At 50.0% G+C, this 22,284-nt stretch overlaps 2 protein-coding genes across 9 annotated transcripts; one reads left to right on the top strand and one right to left on the bottom strand.

Annotated features, from left to right (window-relative positions):
* The first annotated feature begins 303 nt into the window (after nucleotides 1-303).
* tpk2 (thiamin pyrophosphokinase 2) lies at nucleotides 304-4,934 on the top strand. Of its 3 annotated transcripts, none has more exons than XM_066709984.1 (8): nucleotides 304-427; nucleotides 1,261-1,499; nucleotides 2,056-2,119; nucleotides 2,835-2,965; nucleotides 3,468-3,586; nucleotides 3,798-3,930; nucleotides 4,222-4,318; nucleotides 4,508-4,934. In XM_066709984.1, the coding sequence occupies exons 2-8, from the start codon at nucleotides 1,290-1,292 to the stop codon at nucleotides 4,552-4,554; spliced, it is 801 nt and encodes a 266-aa protein (XP_066566081.1). In that variant the 5' UTR covers nucleotides 304-427; nucleotides 1,261-1,289; the 3' UTR covers nucleotides 4,555-4,934. The 3 variants fall into 3 exon arrangements, with proteins under 3 accessions (XP_066566081.1, XP_066566079.1, XP_066566080.1); XM_066709982.1 differs by lacking the exon at nucleotides 304-427 and adding an exon at nucleotides 498-709; XM_066709983.1 differs by lacking the exon at nucleotides 304-427 and adding an exon at nucleotides 756-958.
* Nucleotides 4,920-21,474, bottom strand: rbm10 (RNA binding motif protein 10). 6 transcript variants are annotated; one of them, XM_066709979.1, is made up of 23 exons: nucleotides 21,357-21,474; nucleotides 20,437-20,536; nucleotides 19,315-19,900; nucleotides 18,741-18,935; nucleotides 18,387-18,456; nucleotides 16,392-16,465; nucleotides 11,867-11,953; nucleotides 11,575-11,635; nucleotides 11,104-11,262; nucleotides 10,855-11,015; nucleotides 10,522-10,619; nucleotides 10,125-10,212; nucleotides 9,832-10,006; nucleotides 9,495-9,616; nucleotides 9,083-9,200; nucleotides 8,801-8,892; nucleotides 8,436-8,615; nucleotides 7,648-7,797; nucleotides 7,222-7,284; nucleotides 6,753-6,941; nucleotides 6,522-6,587; nucleotides 6,330-6,418; nucleotides 4,920-5,766 (listed from the first exon to the last, which is right to left on the bottom strand). In XM_066709979.1, the coding sequence occupies exons 2-23, from the start codon at nucleotides 20,451-20,453 to the stop codon at nucleotides 5,676-5,678; spliced, it is 2,931 nt and encodes a 976-aa protein (XP_066566076.1). In that variant the 5' UTR covers nucleotides 20,454-20,536; nucleotides 21,357-21,474; the 3' UTR covers nucleotides 4,920-5,675. The 6 variants fall into 6 exon arrangements, with proteins under 6 accessions (XP_066566076.1, XP_066566074.1, XP_066566072.1 ...); XM_066709977.1 differs by having other exon boundaries at nucleotides 6,753-6,944; nucleotides 11,104-11,265; XM_066709975.1 differs by having other exon boundaries at nucleotides 6,753-6,944; nucleotides 19,315-19,966.
* Between the last annotated feature and the right edge of the window lie 810 nt (nucleotides 21,475-22,284).

Here is a 22,284-nt window from a genome sequence, read left to right on the forward strand (position 1 = left end):
AGAGTAAGACAGACACATGGGTTCTGGGAATGTTTGGTTCTTGTGAAATATTCTAAGGGCTAAACGTATTGCCAAAAAACAACTGCTTATAAATAAACGTGGCTAAGATTCAAAAACTAAATTTACATCGCTTTCAGCTATAAAAACAAACTACTTGCTACATCGTCGTAGCCACCTCTGAAAACCATCCGGATGTATAAGATGGTTTTGATTGGTGCTGCTGCTCGGAAGGGCGGGCACTTTGATCGGGAGTGATTGAATAAGAGGCCTTCCTCGCATGTCAATCAAAACGTTGACTCACTTTAAGGCGTCCCGACATGAAACTAATGTGTTTGAAGCACTTTCAGTGTGTAATGCACCCCACAAAGCAGCGCTTTTCAGATCTGCGGGTTTAATGAACGTGTGGTCGACGCGCAGCTGCCGCCAGGCAAGTAAAACATCCCAACTTGTTTAATGTGTTGCTACCGCTTTAAGGGAGCGCTAGTGCAGCTATTGAGCATGCGCGGAACAAGTAGTTTTAATCCGGGTGCAAAACTCTCTCTCTCTACAGAAAACAATGGTTGTACTTATATGTATCTGATTGTTAATTTACTTCAAAATTAAATGAGCGAGGAGGGCCTTTCTGCAGTCGACATGGCCGCCAGTGCCGTGTCCTGGTCGGATAAAGCTCTCCGGCTTCTGCGGGGACTGAATAACTTCCACCGGCCCGGTGAGACGCAGCGCTTCCTCTCGTCCTTGCGTTCACGCCGCAGAGCTGCTGACGTCACGTCCTGCACACAGTAACCCGAGGACAGTGGACTGGTGCACGGTGCAGTCTGCTCCTGCAGGATTTTAAAACCAGACAGAAAACGTGTTTGCGTTTCAGATGCCAATAAGCGATTGTGCTCTCGTTGCTGAATTGTATTGCAGTGCACCCTACATTGATTGTTTAGTACTGCAATCAAATGCATGTCTGTAGGTTAGTGTAGCCTACTACTACCAGTGGAGTTACTACTGAGGAACTATACAGCTATTGCACATTCAATACTGCAGCTCAGAAAGACAGCCATCTTAGTGGAGTAAAAGTGGATCAGACAGCAGTGGCCAATTGCGCACAAGTCAGGGACACAAACTGCTAACGTTAAACGAACTAGACTATGTGCCTGTACCATTTATTTTTTAGTTATCAATATGTTGATATATAAATATGCTTTCTTATTATGCATGTTTTGATGAGGTTTCCACTACAACTGTGCTATTTCTCCCTCTCTCTCTCTCCAGGCTCCAGTCAGGCTAAGTGCTGCCCGTTCATGGTGTCGGGGCATCAGGTGGGCTGGGTGCCCCCGCGGGTGGTGACTGAGCTGGGCAGGTTCCCAGAGGTGTTCCAGTTGCAGAGGGGCACTGTGGAGCTCAGCCCCGGCCTCGAATCCTACACGCAGCGCTCTGCCGCAGTGGACACGGTGCTGCACTGCCTGCGGGAGGAGAACACGTTCCGGTGTCTCAGAGGCTGGAGGGACGAGGTGAGAGCCACAATGCCCCACCCCGTATCCATGAAGCGTCTGACTGACACCCACCCACCGCCAAAAATGTTCTGGAACCATTAAATACACTGAACTCCCCGGGCCTGTTTATAAATCGGCATCAAAAGTCATTCAGATCAACCCCCCTGCCAGTGGTTATGGCTCCACACTGTTCCAAATGGACAAGTACTGCTACACAGTCCTGTTATATGAATATATAGTGGTACAGTTAGGACACACAAGGGAGCATTCACAAACACCCCATGGCCTTTTAAAAGTTATTTCACCCCCCCAAACATGTCACCTGCCAAAACTCTCCCATGACGACTCACTAATCCAGCCAACCGATACTGTATTAAACCAGTGTCCCAGCACAGTCAAGCATTTTACATTTTATATTTAACTGCTCTACACCTTCAGTCCCACAGCCTACAAGACCAATGCTTTAATCTTACAGTTAGTAAGGCTGGGCAATGGTCTTATTTCTTTAGAAGCCACAGAAACTGGACCTGTTGTTTATTTTATTTTTTTCCTGACATTATTTTCTATCCCACAGAAATATGAAGTGATGCCCCAGTTCTGTGACCCCCCCATGCTGTGTATGGAGAGATCGGCCACCTGTAAGTGTTTGGATTGGGGTCTAATTCTCCTCTTATTTATTCTCATTTATCTGCCGCCCCACACCCGTCCATCTGCAGTGATCCTTCACTGTATGTTGTCAAACTAGTCTTCCTGGCCAGTGAAAGAGTAGCACAGAGCACAATAATGATTCTGTGGCTCTTAGAGGGGCGAGGAAATATGAATAAAGTTCACGACGCACAGAAACAAGGGTTTGTATGGATCCATCGGCTGTGTGTGTGTGTGTGTGTGTGTCTCTAAAAAAATGAAGACAAATGATTGACCTGGTGAGAGAGGAGAGGAATCCTTCACAGATAATTTTCAGGATGTAAGCATCCTCTCTCTCTGTCAGGTCCTTCAATCTTAAATATCTATCACATCAATCAGAGTAACATCCGGATGATTTAATAGTCATTTTGTTCAGCACTAGAAGAGGTCACAGCAGGTCAAAACAACTCCAGACATTGAAAAGAAAAAAAGACATGCGAGACGAGGATGTCAAGCTGCAAAACATTTCAGATGTGCCCTACAGGTTATTTAGTGACAAAAAAGGAAAATAAATAGTTTGCGAGTGAAATTGTGCCATAGAGGAGTTAAAAGTGCACAGCAGGAATTGTTCCTCCTCTAGTCGCACCAATACACAGCTTTACTCACGTGTAGCGTCTGCGCCGGCCTTGCCGATCTGTTCTCTCTCTCTCTCTCCCCGTCTCCCCGCAGGCTTGTTTGGGGTGAAGCGCTATGGAGTTCACATCAACGGCTTCACCCGGCAGCCCGATGGGGGTGTGAGCATGTGGGTGGCGCGCAGGGCCCTCGGCAAGCCAACGTATCCTGGACTGCTGGACAACATGGTACTGGCAATTTCAGGGGTTATACATTTGAATAGACAGAATGGTTCAGACCATCAGAGCAACAATGCTGACCTGGAGACAAAAATATGACCGTAGACGCTCAAAAACAACTAGACACACTTAAGAGATCCCGTGTAAAATCATGTTTCTGAGGATATTGTAACTTGCAAGGGAGGCAAGATCGTACCTAGTGTGTAGGTGGGACCCTGTAGTCAGCTGCATATTGAAGAGTTTTTCCTTTCTTAAGTTTACAGGTGTTGCCCAAAGCATCTCAACACAGTGAAGTCAATAGGCTTCTAGATCTAACACAGCTTAAAGCCGTTGAATATTTGAGTACGTTCACGAAGCTGGCAGGTGATTTCATCATAGCTTTTGCCCTAATTGGCAGAGTGTCAGAAACACTCCCTGACTTCAAGGAAGAGGCAGGTCTTAACTAAGGTCACAGAAGAGATGTGGGGGGGGTAGGAAGGGTAGCTGACTGGGTTGTCCCGTGTGTCTCCAGGTGGCGGGGGGGCTGGCTGCTCAGACCAGCATCACCCAGACCCTGGTGAAGGAGTGTGCCGAGGAGGCCTGCATCCCAGAATGCATCGCGAAGTGTGCGCATCCCGTCAGCACTGTCAGGTGAGTCGCCCGCAGCCCTTCCATACAACTCGGGGGAGCAAAACAAACGATGCAGGAGGAAACAAAGCTTACCTTCATTAGGAGAGCGTGCCTTCTGTTCACCACGGCATCAAAACACAGCGGTTCCTTGTGGTCAATGGAGGGAGAACTGTGTGCCTTTGCTTTCGTACGAGCAAGAGTGAGTGAGTGGTCCACCCCTTTGTCTCCTCAGCTACACCTACGAGGATGACGAGGGTGTTTTCCCAGAGTGCCAGTTTGTGTTTGACCTGGAGGTGCCACAGGGGTTTACACCCCAGATTGGAGATGGGGAGGTGCTGGAGTTCTACCTCTGGCCAATGGACAAGGTCACCACAACCGCTGTTACCAAACTTAAAGTTAATATATACACATCTGTACAGCCCTGAAATCAAACCAGTGATCTAGTATTAGTATTTACATACACAGCCCATCTTCAGCCCTCGCCCTCACTTAAAAGCATGCCTTTATTAAGCACAATTCTTTACCCTGAATAATTATATATATTTTATGTTGGGCGTTGCATTACGGAGGGGGATAGAGGAGCAGCAGCAGACCTTGCCGGACCTTGTCAAGCTGTTCGGTTCAGTTTTCTGACCACTGTCACCCCCTGTCTGCAGGTGAAAGAAGCACTGGTCACAGCAGAGTTCAAACCCAACTGCGCTCTGGTCGTGTTGGACTTCTTGATACGACACTCCTACCTGGATCCTGACACTGGTGAGTGTGGGGTGGGTGGGGGCAGTGGGACACTGAACAGACTATGTGTGATGTTACAGAATGGAGTGAGTGTGAGTGTGTGGCGCCTTATGCATCAGGAATTACAAAGTATAGTGCTGGCTGATAACATCGTACGGCAGTGGGAAGCATCCTATTGACAACCCCCCCCCCCCCCCCTATCTGTTTCAGAGCCACACTACCAGCAGTTTGTGGCTGGACTGCACCGGTCGCTGTAACCCTTACAGAAGCCCCCACTCGGCACGCCTGGCCTCTGCCACCAGCCCCACCTCAGACACGGCTGCTTCTCGGTGCTCCAGGAAAAATGGAGCTTCCACACACCTCCCTTTCAATTCTAAAAGGGACACTCCTGGTGCTCCACACACCTGCGCCCCTGTGCTTCACGGTGTGGGTCTGTGTTTTAGGAAGCGCAGATGAATACTTTCTCCACACTGAGGACAAGGACCGGCTTCTGTACAATGGGTTCTGAACTGCACAACACCCATCTGGGGCTCAGCCTCCTTTGGCCAGACAGTACCAAGAGGATACGATTCCCCTTGCCCCCTCACTGCGATAACGGGTACATAAAAAAATAAAAATAAAAAGCTGTGAGATTGTTTATTTGATACTCCAGGCAAATACATTTCCTTACAAATGTTATTAGCCAGGCTCACAAACCACACACACAGTTGGGCACAGTTATTGCGATGCCACCACGTTGTTCCTCGGCACAAAGAGGCCACACTCGTGACTTCAGAGAGGACCCTCCTCCTCGACTTCTGATCAACCACAGAGTTTGTACAACACATGAGCACGGAGAGCGCTGTGCTTGAAGACTGAAGAGCAACCATAGCGGGCGAGATCACAGAGCACTCCAGCACCTTTACTGTGGGTCGTGGGCGGGACCTCATCCTCCACAAAACAGGCCTGACCGGCCCGTGTAGCTCCAGCCCGAGTCGAGCAGCAGGGCAGATTCATCCTCTCCGGAGTGTCAGTGTCCCCGGTGGCACCTTGCACAGGGGTGTCCGTGTGGCCGAGACCACAGGTGCCAAATGTCTGTGTGGGGGGGTGGGGGGGTGGGGATGAGGGGAGTAGTCCAGTCTGTGCTGACCCATACTTGGGAAGGGGGGGTTTGTGGATTCGCTCAACTGTCACACAACAAAAACCAGGTTCTCCATCGGTGGCTTTTGAGGGTCAGTTCTGTACAACACATGATATTATTATTAATAAAACAAAATAAACATACAACAAACAAAATAATCAAGAGTCACGAGAGTAGGGAAACCCAAATCCTGGTCCCGTGTTTGGTGGCAATCCTCAGTCTTCCTCCTCCTGTTCTCCCTCTCCCGTCCCTCCCCCATCACTCCACCTGGATGTTGCGCGTCAGCAAGCCCCTCTTCACTCCGCCCTGCAGCATGCGGGCACCCAGGCTGGTCCCTGACACCCCGTCGCTGCGGGAGAGAGGGAGAGCACGTGTGGGAATCGGACCACGACAGGAACGGTGCACAGACAGGCAGGCCAGCGCTTGCTAGGACTTGTGTCACGGATATCTATTTGACTATTATCTGATGGTTTCAGAAGATAAACGCATCTGCTAATGAATAAATACATCAATTATGAGAATGTCACACCTACTTAGCATCTTGTGCACCATTCAATCCAGAAATCACGAGGGATACATGTTGATGCAGCCAGACACCCCAGGACTTTCGTTAAGGTTGTTCTCCTGCCATAAGTGGGTTGTGTGTGCGGGTTGTGTGGGCCTGGCTGGACCTTCAATGCAGCAGGTGAGGTACCACTACAGTGAGAAGTCTCTCCTTTCTGCACCACCCAGCGTGTTCACCGTTCAGAACAAGGGTTATGACTCGATGTTAATAAATTGCCATCTCTGTGTGAATTGAGGATTTTGATTTATTCTACCAGGTGCATAAGCTAGTGGACACTGTGTCCCTGTGAACGTGCAGTGAACTGGGTCCATGTTCCCAGTGTGGAACGGAGACCTGGAGGAACTTACATGGCGCTGTACTTTCTCTTCTTGGCATCAGACTGTTCTGGGAGGCTGACCTTCTCCCTCCTTTCTGCTGCTCGATCTCTGTACCTCAGCTGTAGAATAAACAAGGAAACACATTAGAACCTGACCTCGGAGATCACTGGATCCACGGAAGAAAATCAGTTTCCAAATAGAAAAACAAGTCGAGACGCTGACCTCCCCCTCCACTCTGTCCCCGCCTTCCTGCTCCGCCATTCGAAACTTCCTCTGTTCCAGATTTTGCTGCAAGAGGAAAAGTCAGTCTGTGAGTTACTGCAGCTGTAGCTTGTATTGGCTGTGCGTGTGTGTGGGGAATATAGTTTCTTTAATCTCTTTCTACAAGGTGATGGTAAAAACGAAGATGCTGAGCCATACAGGAAGGACTCCGAGCACCGTGTCCAGACTCACCTTGTGCAGCTCGGACAGCTGCTGGTGGCGGATCAGGGCCTCCTTACTGGGGAACTGTCTCCTACACAGCAGGCAGGCCAACTTGGTCCAGTCCACCAGCTTCTCCTCGCGGTCGGTCGCCTTGTCCCCCTCCTCTTCGCTGTCGCTCTCGCCGCTGTAGGCCGCTACCAGGCCCTGCGGGGGACTGCTCTTCTGTGGGGGAGACGCCCAGGGCAGTTAACACCCCGAGGAGCAAGCTGAACCACACACACTACCCAGGGTGATTACAGCTGTCAAAATAACACATTCGTCCACCGCTTTTTTAAGCACCAAGAGCACTTTCTATACTATTTATACCTATAAAACCCACAGGAACAAAGGTCGGGCCTTCACTCAAAGCACGACTCTCAAGCTCGGTGCCCTTGGAGACACTGGTGAAAGATTGCCAGGGCTCAGAGCGGAGAGTCCACCAAGACGGCCGAGAACTCACCCCTCTCTCCTCGCTGCGCTTCAGCTGGTCCATCAGCGTCTGCGGTCTTTCGGACAGCGCCCCCTGGAAGGAAGGACATGGGGTAAAATACAGCAAGACGACATGTCCAGGTCAGGTCTGCGGTTCCAGCTCTCACCACCCACTCTCCATGCTTCACTTCACACACTCATTTAGCTCTTGCCCCTCATCCATAGGCTTTCTACTCCCCTGACAGACACCCTCGAGTGTTCAAAGTTTTCATCGCTTATGGATTCGAGTGTTCCTGACCATTTCAAAAGAAGTGGGAAGTGTTCTTTCAGTCTTTCCCTCCCTCCTTTCCCTCTCCCTCTCTCCTCTAAGCACCAGCCATCAGTCTCTGGACCCTGGACCACAACCCCACGCTGCCATGGATTTCCCCTGCCCTGCAGCTCTCCCCCTCAGCGGTACCTTCTTCTCCAGGATGGCGTATCCAGCGTCCGCGCTGGCCGACTCCCTCCTCTCGTCCTCGCGGGAGGAGCTCAGGGGGGTCAGCGTGGAGCGGAAGTTCTCCTTCTGCTTGTTCAGGCTCTTGGCCCAGCGCTCCATATCCTTGGCGATCTGACAGGAGAGACGGAGGGAGACATCATGCTTGTTTCTTTTTTTTTTTTTTTTTTTTTTTAAATGACCTTAACAACTCGAAAAATTCCATCAAACCTAAATGCATTGCCGGCAGCTCCCAACCCTCCTGGATCCATTTTCTAAACGTTGAAATGTTGAAATCCCTTAAAAAATTATTTTGTACAATTATTTGTATTGCACTTATGTTGTAAGTCGCCCTGTATAAGGGCATCTGCCAAGAAAAAAAATAAAAATAAAATAATAATAATATTTAAAAACAAAACAAAAAAGGGAAACCTCAGGCAAAATGAATTTATTGCGTGACCAAGCGACAAACCCAGCGTTTCCTCCCCAGGACAACAACCCTAATCGTGGCTGAATCTACTTCCGACCAGCACTCGGAAAACCCAGACTCAGACTGAAGCCCATCTGTTTCTGTTCCCTGGAGATGGGGAAGGGGGATTGGAAGGGGGTTACAGTTACTGGAAGGACCAGCCTGATTAACCCTACAGTGACCTCACATCTCAGAACCGTACTTCCATCTCTGTTTTAACCGACAGTCTCACGAGCACAAGCTTGGTTGCTCTTCGGACTCAACGAGCCGGTCCCGGTGTCAATATGGACGGGGCATGGCCTACCTGCTGGGCCGTCTTGGTCTTGGGCTTGTCCTTCTTCTCCTTGCTCGCGCCGGGGGCCGTCCCCGTGGGCGCAGAGTTGGCACCGGCCTGGCCGTCGGAGCCCTGCTGGGCGGCAGGGACATAGGTGCGTCGCTCCCCATCCCAGTACATGTACTGCTGGGTGTGTGAGTTGAAGTAATACTGCAGGCACAAGAGTGAGCTCGGTAAACGGGTCTGCTGTAGGACCAGTGCAGTCTTTGGACTATGAATCACAACAGTGAGGACTGTAACCGACTGTAATCCAGCAGGATATCCCAGAGTGAGAAGAGGAGAATGATACACACAGCACAATGGCAGCTACACAGGACAGAAGGACGGTGTTGTACCTGCGAGTTGGGGTCGTAGTAGAGCCCAGTCAGGGGGTCGTAGTAATAGCCGGAGCTCTCGTCATACTGGTATGTGGATACATCTGGAACAGCTGGAGTGTAGAGAGAGAAAAACACAACTTAAATGCATCCAAGCACCTTGACTTTAATGAATGTTGTTGTTTGTTTTGCTATGTTCCAAGAACAGAGAACAGGGAGTTGCAAGAATGCAAAACACTTCGTCCGCATCTGTGAAGGTGCCCAACACAGTCACGTGACACAGCGGTTAAGCGGGTCACTCACGGTACTGCTGGTGCTCCAGGGCCGTGCCGGGGGTGGCGGGCTGGTTCACCGAGGCCGGCTGCGGTTTGCCAATGATCTCGGTCTTGTTAGTGCTGGGGGTCTGGGAGTAGTGCACCGCCTGGGGAAGACGGGGGCTTTAATGCTGGGAGGAAGGAAGGGATCTCTCTCTCTCTCTCCCTCTCCCTCTCCCTCTCCCTCCCTCTCCCTCTCCCTCTCCCTCTCCCTCTCCCTCTCCCTCTCTCTCTCTCTCTCTCTCTCTCTCTCTCTCTCTCTCTCTCTCTCTCCCTCTCTCTCCCTCTCTCTCCCTCTCCCCCTCTCCTCACAAACCCACGATTTTAGCAACCAGTATACAGTTTGTACTACCCGGGAGACAAAACACTGGGTTACAGACACAGCGGTTGTGAGTGGGTACCTGCGCAGACTGGGTGCTGCTGGCCGCCGTGGTCACCTGCTGCGTCTGAGAGGCGGTGGTGGGCTGAGGGAGCGGCACCGGATCCACTCCAGGGACATCGGGCTCTGAAGAGATTACTGTAGCTGCACAGGGAGGGAGGGAGAATCCAAGTTCACTTTAATTCACTACCTTTCATTCCTTTATTGCACTCGGCTTCCCTTCCCTCTGTATAAACACATTTATTTATTTAATTATTAGACATCATTATCCTTAAGATGGCAAGGTGAAAACCTGGGTTTGAACACCATTGAGAGACCACGATCTCTTCTGCATGTGAAATCAAAGCTGCTGTACAAACCTGGGGCGGCCACGTAAGCCCCCATCAGCCCCGGCCCCGAGGTAGCGGTGGCCCCCGGAGTGTTGCTCTGGGCATCGTAGCCCTGGGGGTAATCCTGGGCGTCCCCGTACAGCACCCCCTGCTGGTAGAGGCTGTAATCGGCGGTCTGGGAGACAGCCACCGCACTCTGGGCCGTCTGTAATGGAAAGAGCACAGAGCCCCAGTCACAACGGGAAGAGTACAGGGTTATACTGGGTAATTGGTTTGAAAGCATCTCGCCCACCCCCTAGAGGACAGGTCAGTGCTGTGCGTACCTGAGTGACAGCCCACTGGGCGGCTGCGATGGCTGTACTGGCCACAGTGGCTGCGCTGACCCGGCTGCCGTCTGTGAGAAACACATCACTGGGAGAGGGAGAGAGACAGAGGGAGGGAGTGTTACACTAATTCCAGCAATATGGTGGGGTTAATGTCAAACTGAGCAAATCACAGGAAGAAGGAACTAAGCTCTCAATGAAAACCTGGTGGCCTTTGAGGACTGGAGCTGGGAATTTGGTAACTAATGATTGAGAGATGCCCCCGTCTCTTGGCAACCCCAGCCTGCCATTTGAGGACCTCACAGGTACAGTGGGACGTGCTGCTGGTCATAAGCTGTCCTATATAAGTGTGAGGCCCATGATGACAGTGGGAAATCCCTGGAGGGGCAGACAGTACCGTTTGGAGCCCTTGGCGAACTCCACAGCAATGCTCTTCCCATCGATGTTGAGGGGCGGCTGGAGGGCCTGGAGGATCTGGAGCAGTTGGGACGCTTCCTGAGAGAGACAACAGGCACCTGTACGGTCAGTGGGGGTGTAGACTCCTGCACAGTCAATACACACAGCCTAGCACTCAGCACACACTGCGACAAGTCCACATGCTCACCAGGACAGTACAATGCAGTCAATACACACACACACACACAGAGGCTACGTCTTACTCAGTGTCTGTGTGCGTGTGTATGTGTTAACCTCCTGTAATCAACACAAGTGTTCGACACCATGGTCTCACCACGATGGTAGCCAGCTGCAGGAAGGCGAAGCCCCGGTTGAGCTGCGTCTGCTTGTCCTTGATGAGGCGCACGTTGGAGGGCGAGAGGGTGGCGAAGGGGGCCAGGGCCGCTAGGATGGACTCCAGGGAGGTGTGGGGGCCCAGGTTGCGCAGGATCAGAGCTGCACAGAAAGCAGAGGAAGGTTTTCGGGGGGGTTTTCTAGACACTGCGCATGATTGGTGCAGAGGGAAGCAGGTTGAGATACTCACTGTCATTGGCTACCTCCCCGGTCTGAGCGGGCACTCCAATTGGAAGGACCGGGGCGGCGGGGGCGTACAGGGTGGGCAGGGGCAGTAAGCCCTGGACTGACTCCTTCAGGTGCCCCAGGGGCAGCTCTTTGCGGATGAGGGGCAGTTTCAGCTCGGCTTCTGCTGACAAACACAAGGATCATTAGAAGCCTGAAAGGAGGGTTGTCTTTTGCCTTGGCTCTTACACAACGAATCTTGATATTTCTAATAAGGTACGGACAGAACAACCAGCCTTGATGCTTCATGTTGCTTTTCACGCTCGTCTCTGAATTATTAGATCATTACAACCGCTTTAATTTCAGCGCACAGCAGTGGAAAGACGCGAGTCTGCCAGCTGCCCGGCCAGCTACGTCATCTTTTTTGCTACCCATTTAAGCCGAATCTGGTCACAGTTACAGTTTCGGACACAGCCACTCCCGTCTCCGGGTGTACCTGCTTTGGGAACGCCACACTTGAAACACTTCTCTCTCCGCTTGAAGTTCTGCACACCACACTGTGGAGGGAAAGGGGTAAAAGGCACAGTCAGGTGGAGTTGGGCATCGCAGCCCACATCTTCGGCTGTGGATTAGCTTTAGCTGAGCTGGGGAGAACCGGAGCAGAATTCCAACAAACGTCCATGTCTACGTGCTCAACTGACTACTTTACTGCAGTGGCCGAGAGGCGAGTTCAAGTTTGAGAGTTTTACATGCGCGAAGAGACCAGGCTGTGCCGGGCCGAGCTTTACCTTGTTGCAGAGCCAGTCTTCGTTAGCCCGGGGCTTGGGGTCGCTGTAGTGCATAGAGACTCTCTGACCCAGGATTGTCAGCACCCTCTGCAATAGTCAAACACAGAGAGGCAATCAGGACAGGGGTAAGGGTAAGCCAGCCGGGGCTCACTCACAAACAAAGAGAGAGAGAGATAGAGAAAGAGAAAGAGAAAGTGAGAGATCAAGAGCAAGAGGGGTAGAGAGAGAGAGAGAGATGTAACCTTCAGCTTAAGGGACGGGAAGCACAACGGCCTGTTTGCCTTTGGAAAACATGAGATTTTGCTTTGATCTGCAACCCGGGACCTCAACCCCCCCCTTCTAGGGGAAAATCTGGAGAAGACTAAGCCCCCCACGCCACCCCCACCCACCCCATCCCCAACTCCCAACACCACCCACCCCCCCAGCTTTCAAATCTCAAAACTACAACCACCACCACCACCACCACCACCACCACACTCCCCCTTCCCCATTTATTCCACTTGCGAATATCTAAATCAGGTGGAAAGGAACTGCCCCCGTAGCCGTGTGCCTTTTTTTCATTCCACAGAGAGCACCTGGGCTCCGATGCCATACTGAGGGCCCTCAACAACAAGCCTAGGGAGTACCCGTGCTTGGCATTTACACTGTTGTGGACCCCATATACTCCTAGTCCTCCCCGAGGCCAACCCTACCACTGAAACCAGCCACCGGCTGATCCTTCCCACAGACGCCCAAACCAAAGCCTCGGAGACTGCAGTGGATATAGTAGGAACACTTCCCTCACTAAGGCCGGCTGTTCACTGTTGCGCTGAATAGCCCAAATAATCAACCATACATGTAATAAATAAATAAACACAGATGATACAAACCAACTACATTTAAGGATTTTTTGGAGTATGTTCCCCACCTTAACAAGGCTAAAAGTAGCAATGAAACCCTTGACACTCTTGAGAAGCTCGAAGGGAAAAGGCTACACCGCGATTACTCTGTGGGCCCTTTCGCAGCCCAGGAGAAGCTGGGTAACATCCTCTCTGGGATCCCGTCAGTTACATTTCATAAATGTAAAAAGGCTAACGAACTGGGCTCCATACACAAGCAGTCTTCAACTAACCAAACACTATTAAGCACTGGTCCAATGCTAGATCAGAGGAATAAGACAACTTCTCTACCAATCAGAGCCCCACCCCATCCCCAGCCACGGACCCCCTTTCAAAACTTAACAGGGATACTTGACAAGGCCCCCCACAAAATCCCCACTTGCTGCATAGTCCCTGGACCTCTGGCCTCCTATTCCTGACTGTCTCCCCTCACAGTGGTAACACACCGATTAGTGGACTGGCTGTATTTGTCTATGGAAGCTGAATTCTTTGAAGCATGCGTAAAAAAAAAAGAAAAGAAGAAAAACACCACTTCCTGTTGCTTTTGTTGATCTATACCGTTTCCAAGTTTCCGGATGTCCCTACATTTTCCCCCAGATATAGCAGGGAACCCGAGGATCCTTGGACCTGAAGTCAACAATAAAGACTCAACGGCTGCCCTAGCCCCCAAAACATCTACATCATCAGTTCAAATACGGGCAGAATTGTGCTTTTGGGAGAATCGCCACCGAAACAAAACAAGCTGAGAACGCTAGAACGAAATCAAGGCCTTAACTGACACCAACTTACATTCCCATAAACAGAAACCTGCGACTTCTATCCCCCCTCCGCCCTCATTCGGTGGTCGGGTCCGAGTACGAATTGGATCCAGTCTTGAGGAATCAACCAAGACCAGTTACAGTCGACAGTGCGGGAGGCTATCAGCAATGGGGGGAGATGGAAGAGGAACGGTGCCAGGTGGGAATTTTGCAGTGAGATCCGGCGTACCAAGTATCCCCCCTTTTTCAGAGACTGCATTGTGATAGTGACCCCCCCACAGCACAGACAGTAGCACTGGATGCTCTGAGATGAGTTTTGATCCACAGTCCGGGCAGCAAGGCAGTGCTAATCGAGGCACACATACAGTAAACTACTTCAGACCACTTGACATGAACTACACGGACCGCATGCAACTTCACAATGATGCCCGGGGTGTCTCAGGTGTGCTACCCAAGGCTGAAACCCCATGGCCTTTGCCAGCTCCCGTCTCTGCTCGGTGTAGGTGGTTGCATTTTTGTACATGCTGGGCTGCCAAACTAAAGCCAACCTTCAACTGGCAACAGAAAAACCCTGTGCTAAGCAGAGACTGACTCAGAACTGCTACAGTCAAAATCTATAGCCTTGCTGCCAACAAAAAGCCTTTGCAAACTTTAATTAAATACAGAATTCAATTAAGAGATGACACCCGGCTCAAACAAGACAGTCTGCAGAGGCGGAGGACAATTTGATTATCTAAAGTAAGGCATCTAAGATGACCTAGCCCTGGCTCGGGTGGCTTACAACTGGAGAACAGAGAAAGCCTGTGAACTGCCAGGCTGTTTCATCAGTGTCTCCCATTCAGTGGGATGAAGTCATAACTCAGCCCATTTATACATTCGGATGTTTACATTTCACGAAATAAAGAGGTATCAATGGATCGCCAGTTCCAGAGCTGTTGCAGCTTCATCACACAGAGGCTCAAACCTCCTTAAGGGGCTTGCCGCAGCTGAGCCTCTGTACTACTCCAAACCCAAGCCCAAATATTATTCTTGGAAACGAATCGCTGCAATTTAAACATTCAGTGCTAAGCTGCCATTTATTTTTGATTGCTCTACCTGCCTTTATTTGTTCCCCTCTTTCTTTTAAAGGGGAGTTGGAGTTGGTTTGGGACAAAACCCCATTAAAAGGCGAGGCGTAGTTCAATCACCACTGGCTCCGCAATTAAACCAATCACTTTGCTCGGAAATAATGCATATGAAGAACAAAGGAACTTCACCGGTGCCCAGTTCTTGTGCCCGATCCTGTACAAATCAATGCTACAGGGAAAACTGACTAGTCTCCATTTCCTGATCAATCAGCAATCTTAAGAGAATCTGTAATAGTGTACATCAAAGCAAGTGCAACAACATCCCATTTCAACTGTAGTTTAAAATCAATACTAATAAATCAAAAAGGACCCGGTAAAGACAAAGCTTAAAATCCGCCACTATAAATCACACCTCCAGAGGCAGGTAGATCAGTCAAACAATAAACACCCCAGGCATCCGGCCAGGTAAACGGACCATGCAGCTCGAGGGTGATTGATGGGTCTGACAGACGCACAGATCACAGGTGGAGGAGCCCACAGATGCGGACGGGCCTAAGTTTTGAAAGATGCTGTAGTGGCTGAGATGACCATCCTTCTCACACTGCGGTCTACTGGACCAAAGAACAGCGCAGGGCAATGGCGACTCGGCCCATTCCCAAACTCCGACATGGCATCGACCGCCAGCCCCCCACCCCCCCACCCCCCACCTTCTCGGGAAAATTGCAATGTGGGGCGGGGGGTGTGGGGAGTCTATACTTAGACAAGCCCTGCAAACCCAGATGACGTCCCATCGACAATAAAAAATACAAAAACAGCATGAACAGGGGGTGGGTGGGGGGGAGTCTGTTCTCCTGAAAAACATTCAGCCCAGTGGCATTCACAATGGGTACATGTCTTTTTTTTTTTTTCTTTTTTCTCCTCTCTCAACATCATCAAAACAGCAGTAATGGTAACAATGATCAGTGATCAAAATGGAAATAATCAAATTGTAGTTTTTTTTGTTTTTTTTAGTTTTTTTTAATTGGTTTTTGTTTGTCTGCATTTATTACAGTAACATGAGCTTTTCTAGAGACGGGTGCGCCAATCCGCTTTCTTTGAGAAGGACAATGCCTGATCCACACAGAGTGACAGAGTGTGTCCGTGCTGTAGTGCAGGTCCGTGTTGTAGAGGGAGAGGTGGTGTGGGGGTGTTGTGTGTGCTGATGCAAACAGAACTCTAGATACAGCATCTTCTGTCAGTGTTGGCAACCAGTAAGCCAGCACACATTTTTAAAATTAACTCGGTACAAATGTGAATATAGTTTTTGTTATTATAGTCATACAGTACTTGTACAATATCTCCAATAAGACTTTTTCTGCATTGGTAACACTTACAGTTGGAGAATTGGAGAAAGCACAGTGCAGCTACACTACAAAGTGCCTCAGCTGTCATGTAGAACAGTCGGCCATTTTGTTTATCTTGTGCTCCAATCTCAGGCAGATCTTTCTCAGGCAAAGAAAGCTTAGAGAAGATTTAAAGTGTTGTTTTCAGTTTTTTTTAGCTGAAGCCGAGTGCAACTTTCCAACAGCATTCTGGCCTCTGTTTACAGTGAGTAAAAATTGGTGCATTGAATAGTGGAAAGCGGTGAAGGACTGCATAGCGCTGTGCTCAATTACAGAACATTTCGTCCCATTAAGACAATGCACAATGCGCGTGCTTGTGTGCGTGTTTGCGTGTGTGGCCCAGGCATTGCCCTGCCTGGCAGCACCCCCTAGTCTCTGTTATATTTGTCTGCGCTCAGCGTGAGCAGGAGGGGTACTTGTAGTGAGCAGCGAGAAGCGACCTGATTGGTCTCCATCCATCGCGCAGCGTCCTGCAAGTGATTAAACTCGACGAAGGCGAATCCTCGGCTCTGACCTGGAGATACAGCATTCAGATACAGATACGCAGTGTGTTAGTGTCAGAGCCAACCCAGCCCTGCCCTGCACGCGTGCCCACACACTCAGGCACGCACGCACGCACGCACGCACGCACGCACGCACGCACGCACCCACACACACACACGCACACACACAGTAACGCGCACACACACACACTCAGTAACAAACACGCTCATTTACGCAGACATTACATATGCTTGACAAACTAAATCTCTATCAAAACTTTGGGCCTGCTTATTTGAAAGAGAACCCGTTTGCTTTCTGGGCTTACTGCATCCGAGTTCTTGGTTAAACCCTGCTGGACTGTGAGACACTCTGCCCAGTGCTGAGCGCTCCTGCTTTAAGTGGAAGCAGTATTATTATTATTATTATTTATTTCTTAGCAGACGCCCTTGTCCAGGGCGACTTACAAAATAAGAGCAATACAAAGTGCAGTAAGTATCTCTCATTGAAGGGCTGCTTGTATCCTGGGACTTCAATACAAAAAACAAGGATTGTTTAGATACCTTGACTGATTGTTTAATTACTGATCTCCTTATTCTGGCTGTATGGAGCCATTAAACTGGACACACGCACACACACACACACGCACACACACACACACACACAGACCCGGACAAACACGCACATGCCTACAGACACACACACACACTTAAGAAAGACTGGAGGCAGGTGCCCCCACACCGGTTGTCCCTAGCCATTTCTACCACCATCCCTCCGAACGCTGGCCGCTCCCAGCGCTGGTGGGGGGGGGGGGGGGCGGGGGGGAGTCAGCTTCTGCGGGTGGCCTTGGCACAGAAGGAAGGGACTAACACCACCCGGCCCTTAATCAGATTGGGACCAATTTCATTCTTCACACCACCTGGTCTGTCTTGCATTGGCAGGACAAGTTTGCAACAGGCCGGGCAGTGCAGCCCTTTAAATTTAATCATTTAATCTCTTTACATTTACTCTGAACTGCTGCCCCAGGTATCGGCCTGCGTTGTAACGGGTCTTTTATTCACCGTGTAGCGTGATACTTGTGACTTAACTGCCCAGAAAGGCCAAAAGAGATGCAATCCCCTATACTGAGCTTCCAGCAAAAATTCCTTCCTTCCTTCCTCTAAGACTGACCAGTGATCAATGTGTCTGGCTGGAGACAGACAGACAGGCTGGTATAAACCTCTCACCTTCAAGTCTTTAATGTGACTGGCATCTCGACTTCAGTTAAGTGTTAGACCAGCCTAGTGTTCGTCTTAGCGGAAAGGGGCTCGAGTGATTGTACACAGCTGCCCCCAGGGACTGTGCACCTGATGGGAGCACCGGACATGAGACGAGAGGAGGCCAGCATTGTTTCTCACTAGACTGGAGGGATGTTCGGCCTCACGAACAGATCACCGGCAGCCAGATAGGGTCTCTAAGACACAAACCAGGTCATCTATACCCAGCGGTTTAAAGAAGAAATTAGCCATTTTTTTTCATTTTTTTCTTTTAGTCCCCTCCTCTGCATGACCCATAATGGAAAAACATTCCATTACCCCCCCTCAAAAGAAAGAAAACAAAAACACATCACCGCTGGCTATGTTTCAGCTGTTAACCCACCCCCACCCCCCTCCAAACCCCCCAAAAAAGGCTGCAAACTATGCCCTGGAGACCACGCCTCAACTACTGTAATTAGCAGGACTGGGCATACTTACAATGGTGCTCTGTGCAGCTGAGGGAGAGCGAGTTCTCCGCCTGAAGGGCATGTGGCTCTGGCCTACAGATTAAGACTATTTGTTTTCTTGTATTGGGGAGGGCAGGGGAGATCCTGTGAGCTTCAGAGTTCAGACAGAGGCAGCCCAGCCTCGCAATGGGAGACAGAGGGGGTGGGGGGGCGGGGGAGGGAGAAGGACAGGCCGCAGGGACAGTGCACTCACCTGACGACTTGTTCCTCATGAGGCGGACCTCCCTGGGCTGGATGCCCTGCTCCTGCAGCTGGGTGCGGATCTGAAGCGACAGCAGGAGAAAGTGGGGTTAGGCAGGTGGGGGGCTTAGTGGTGGATCTGGCCAAGCTCGGCAAGTTTACGTTGTTCTTGGGCCCCAGAATACATCCGAATTGTCCACTCACCCACCTGTGTGGGACTGCCGAGACCCCCTGATGGCAGGATACACGAAGCATGCTTTAATGGGAAGCATCAGTAGACAAGCTAGACTGGGCTGTCGTTATGCAGAGTGAGGAGATAAGATGCTCAAAGTGAATAAACAGACAGAAGAGCGGGGGGGTCACCTACCTCATTGACCGTGGCATTGGGCGGCAGCATCCTCAGCATGATGATGTTACTGGCCTTCTGCTCGCCCGGCTCCGCCCTGTAGTCCTGGTCCCGGAAGTCGGGGTCAGAGGGGAAGCCGGAGTCTTCCTGGGGGTCTCGAAACCCCTCTGATCCCCGGAGCCCAGGCGTGCCCGTGATGCCAAGCTCCGGGAACTCCTGCCCAGGACGGAGGGTAGTGCACACACACACACACACACACACACAGACCATGACCAACCCAATCTGGAGGAGTTACTGTACATCAGGGGACAGCGATGGCAGATGCCACCATTGGTTCAGATTTTGCTTCTGCTTCAAAACTAATAAGGAAGCCCTAAGGCTTATTTCTAACAATATGCATTTATATTAAATGACTGTATGATTTGTGCTGAAAGAAACAGATTTAAAATCGTCTTAAAACCAGAGAAACAGAAAGGATGTTTACAAGCCACCGCTGGACAGATGATTAGGGGAGTATCCTAACTGAGCTGTGTCCCAGAGAGGAGATCACAGTTCGCTTAATGACTGGCTGATACCGACCAATCACATCCGTTACCTGTCGCTTGATGGATGGCCTGAACTCCTGGTCATCTCCACCATCCGCGTCGTAGTCCTCCTGGGCAGAGGGGGCGCTATAGCTGTCCTCCTCCAGGTCACCCAGCCCCCGCTCAGAGTCAATGTAGTCAGCGGGTTCATCCGCTCTGGGATAGGATCGGAAGTCCCTCCTGCGATCCTCGTAGCCCCTCAGCCGCTCCTCCCGGTCAAACGGCTCGTAGTCTCTGTCGAACGGCTCGTAGTCGCGACCCCTGTCCTCCCGGTCGAAAGGCTCATAGTCGCGGGCTCTGTCCTCGCGGCGGAAGCGAGGGAAGTCTTTGGGCCGCTCGTCAGGGCCCCGGCGGAAGCCACGCTCGTCCCGGGGGAAGGGATGGGGGGCGGCGGCCGCGGCACCGGCAGAGGCTGGGGGCGGGGGATAGTCACGGCCTCGCTCCTCGCCCCTGCGGAACGGCCGATCGTCCCTCTCGGGCTCCTCGAACACGGCGCTGCCCACTTCCTCCCGGCCGTAGCCTCGGTAGTCCATATCCCTATAGTCGTGGTCCTGGAGGTCGCTGCCATAGCGGCCCATCCGGTCTCCACGACCACCCCTGCGGACACCACCACACCTGGGGGTCAACTCCATCTGGAACTGCATTATCTGCTCTCGCTTACCACTATCCAAGTAAAAAACATCAGCAAATTCTTTAACATCTCATTTGATCCATCAAAAGCTACTGCGAAGCCAAAGTTGTCGGTGTCCACACCTTCACCATGGGAATCACAGTTCACACCATTCAGACAAACTCAGATTGCGAGATTATTACAATGATTTATAAGTTTATGATGTCTGTAGGGCAGCACGAACATTCTTTGCGAATTAAACAATACAGACAAAGATATAATTCATTCATTCATTGAGTATCAGGAAATAAAGCATGAAAATCAGTTTGTTTTTTCCTTACACCACACCTGCTGCCAAATGGAGGATGCTCAGGCCCAAGAGGAATAAAAACCAATAGAGCTTGAAATCTGGCAACTCCCAACTAAACTAACATAAACCATCAATGCATTAGGGAATTATAACAACTGGCCAGTGGCCCCCCTTGCTTTTTGGACAATGTGCGATGTGCTGTATGGTACGTACCGTCTCTCATACTCCATGACTTCTCCCCGACCGTGTACGTCTGGCAGCTGGGTGAGGGGGGCACTAGTCAAGGGGCACCATTCACAAGAACTCACTCACCCTGAGGGAGACAAGGGAAGTCAAGCAGAGAAACTGCATCTTCACTAAGGGTCTCAGAACAGTTCAGTGTTGGCCATTAGTCTGACTACATTACAACTTAAAAAAAACAAGATTACAGTAACAATAAGAGCAGTTCCTCTGAGTCTGGAGTCCCATTGCCACCGTGTTCAATTACAGAATTACAATGACATGAAAGGTAATATAGAAAGCAGTAAAACTGGTAAATAAACAACGCTACAGCATTGTATGTTAGTTTTTTCCTGATCCATTTGAAAGCCTTATTGAACTGTATCCTCAATTTCAATGTACAACATTCAATATTAAGTGAAGTCGCCCTTCCCACACCAGGCGTCACTTCAGAGACTCATTGGCGCTACAGTGTGCAATGCGGTCACTATCAGTCCGGCAATAATGTCACTGTCCCGAAATACGACTGTGTACTGGATCGTTACCAGAACCACGGGCTGAAGTCGTACATATCGATCGATGATTATAACAATATTTACCAATTCTGGTCACTGCATACGAAACGTATAGACGTGCGATAGATATGGGCATGCATATATTATACATCACGTCCCACTTAGCGGACACTCCTAAAGCTTCTGCCGATAAAAACACCGAGTAGGACGTCGTGACTGGGCTGTGTACATTATAACAGCCAGTTAACGCATGATCTGCTTATAGATCGGCACGATTACGATGGCATATTTGGATTTCCCCCCATGTATTATCAACACTGTTGTTTATACAGACATTTTAATTTATTTTGAACGGGTTAACCTAAAACTGGTGTAAACGTGCAAGAGAAAATCACCTACCGACGAGCTGTGCAGGAGAAGGGTTAAAATAACACACTAACAATGTCAACAAAACATCTTTGAAAAAATTAAATACAACTCAACCGTCTCGTTTGGGATCCGAGACAAAATGGCTAACTACCGGGGCGGAGCTTGTTCGTTGCACTCCGTTAGCTGATTGGGAGAAATGTTTTGGACTCGGTCTCTTTTAACAGGCGATTGGGCAGCATTTACATCAATCACCCCCGTGAGCCACCTCCCCTGTCTGCCTATTGGCGCAAATCATCCCCTTTAATAAGCGTGTGGCGAGAAGGTCGGGCGGAGGATCCTCCTCTTCCTGTACGGTGATTGGCTCTGCGCCAGGTTCCGATCTGCTGATTGGTCCTCTTCCTGTACGGTGATTGGCTCTGCGCCAGGTTCCGATCTGCTGATTGGTCGCCCTAAGTGTCGGCGACTTTGCGATAGGAAGGTGGAAGAGCGGAAGTCATCGTGATAATCGCGATATCGTCTTTCTTGACAGCGAAGCAAAATTAGCATGAAATCCTTACTAGTATGTGTTTTCTAGTGCGATGAACAATTGTTCCTGTAGGTCACACTCAAACCCAGGGGTCAAAGGGTGTAAGTGTACTTTATTTTGCTCCATCTTAAATTCTGAGCACTTGCATTTTTAGCATTTATCTAAACATATCAAACACCTTTTCTAGGTCTTTATTCATAAAATATATTATACACTACGGGTCAAAAGTTTTAGAACACCCACATTTTCCAGTTTTAATTGAAATGAAAGCAATAACCTGAAATGGTACAAAGGTAAGCGGTAAACTGCCAGAGGTAAATAAAATGTACGTTACCAAAAACTGAAAAATAATGTACATTTCAGAGTTATAATGTGTTACTGCACCCTCTTAAGCGTTCATCGTTAGAAAGCTGAGAGTCTCGGCTTTCGTGG

The sequence above is a fragment of the Amia ocellicauda genome, chromosome 7 (genome assembly GCF_036373705.1).
Source record: "Amia ocellicauda isolate fAmiCal2 chromosome 7, fAmiCal2.hap1, whole genome shotgun sequence".
In the NCBI taxonomy this organism is placed as follows: Eukaryota; Metazoa; Chordata; class Actinopteri; order Amiiformes; family Amiidae; genus Amia; species Amia ocellicauda.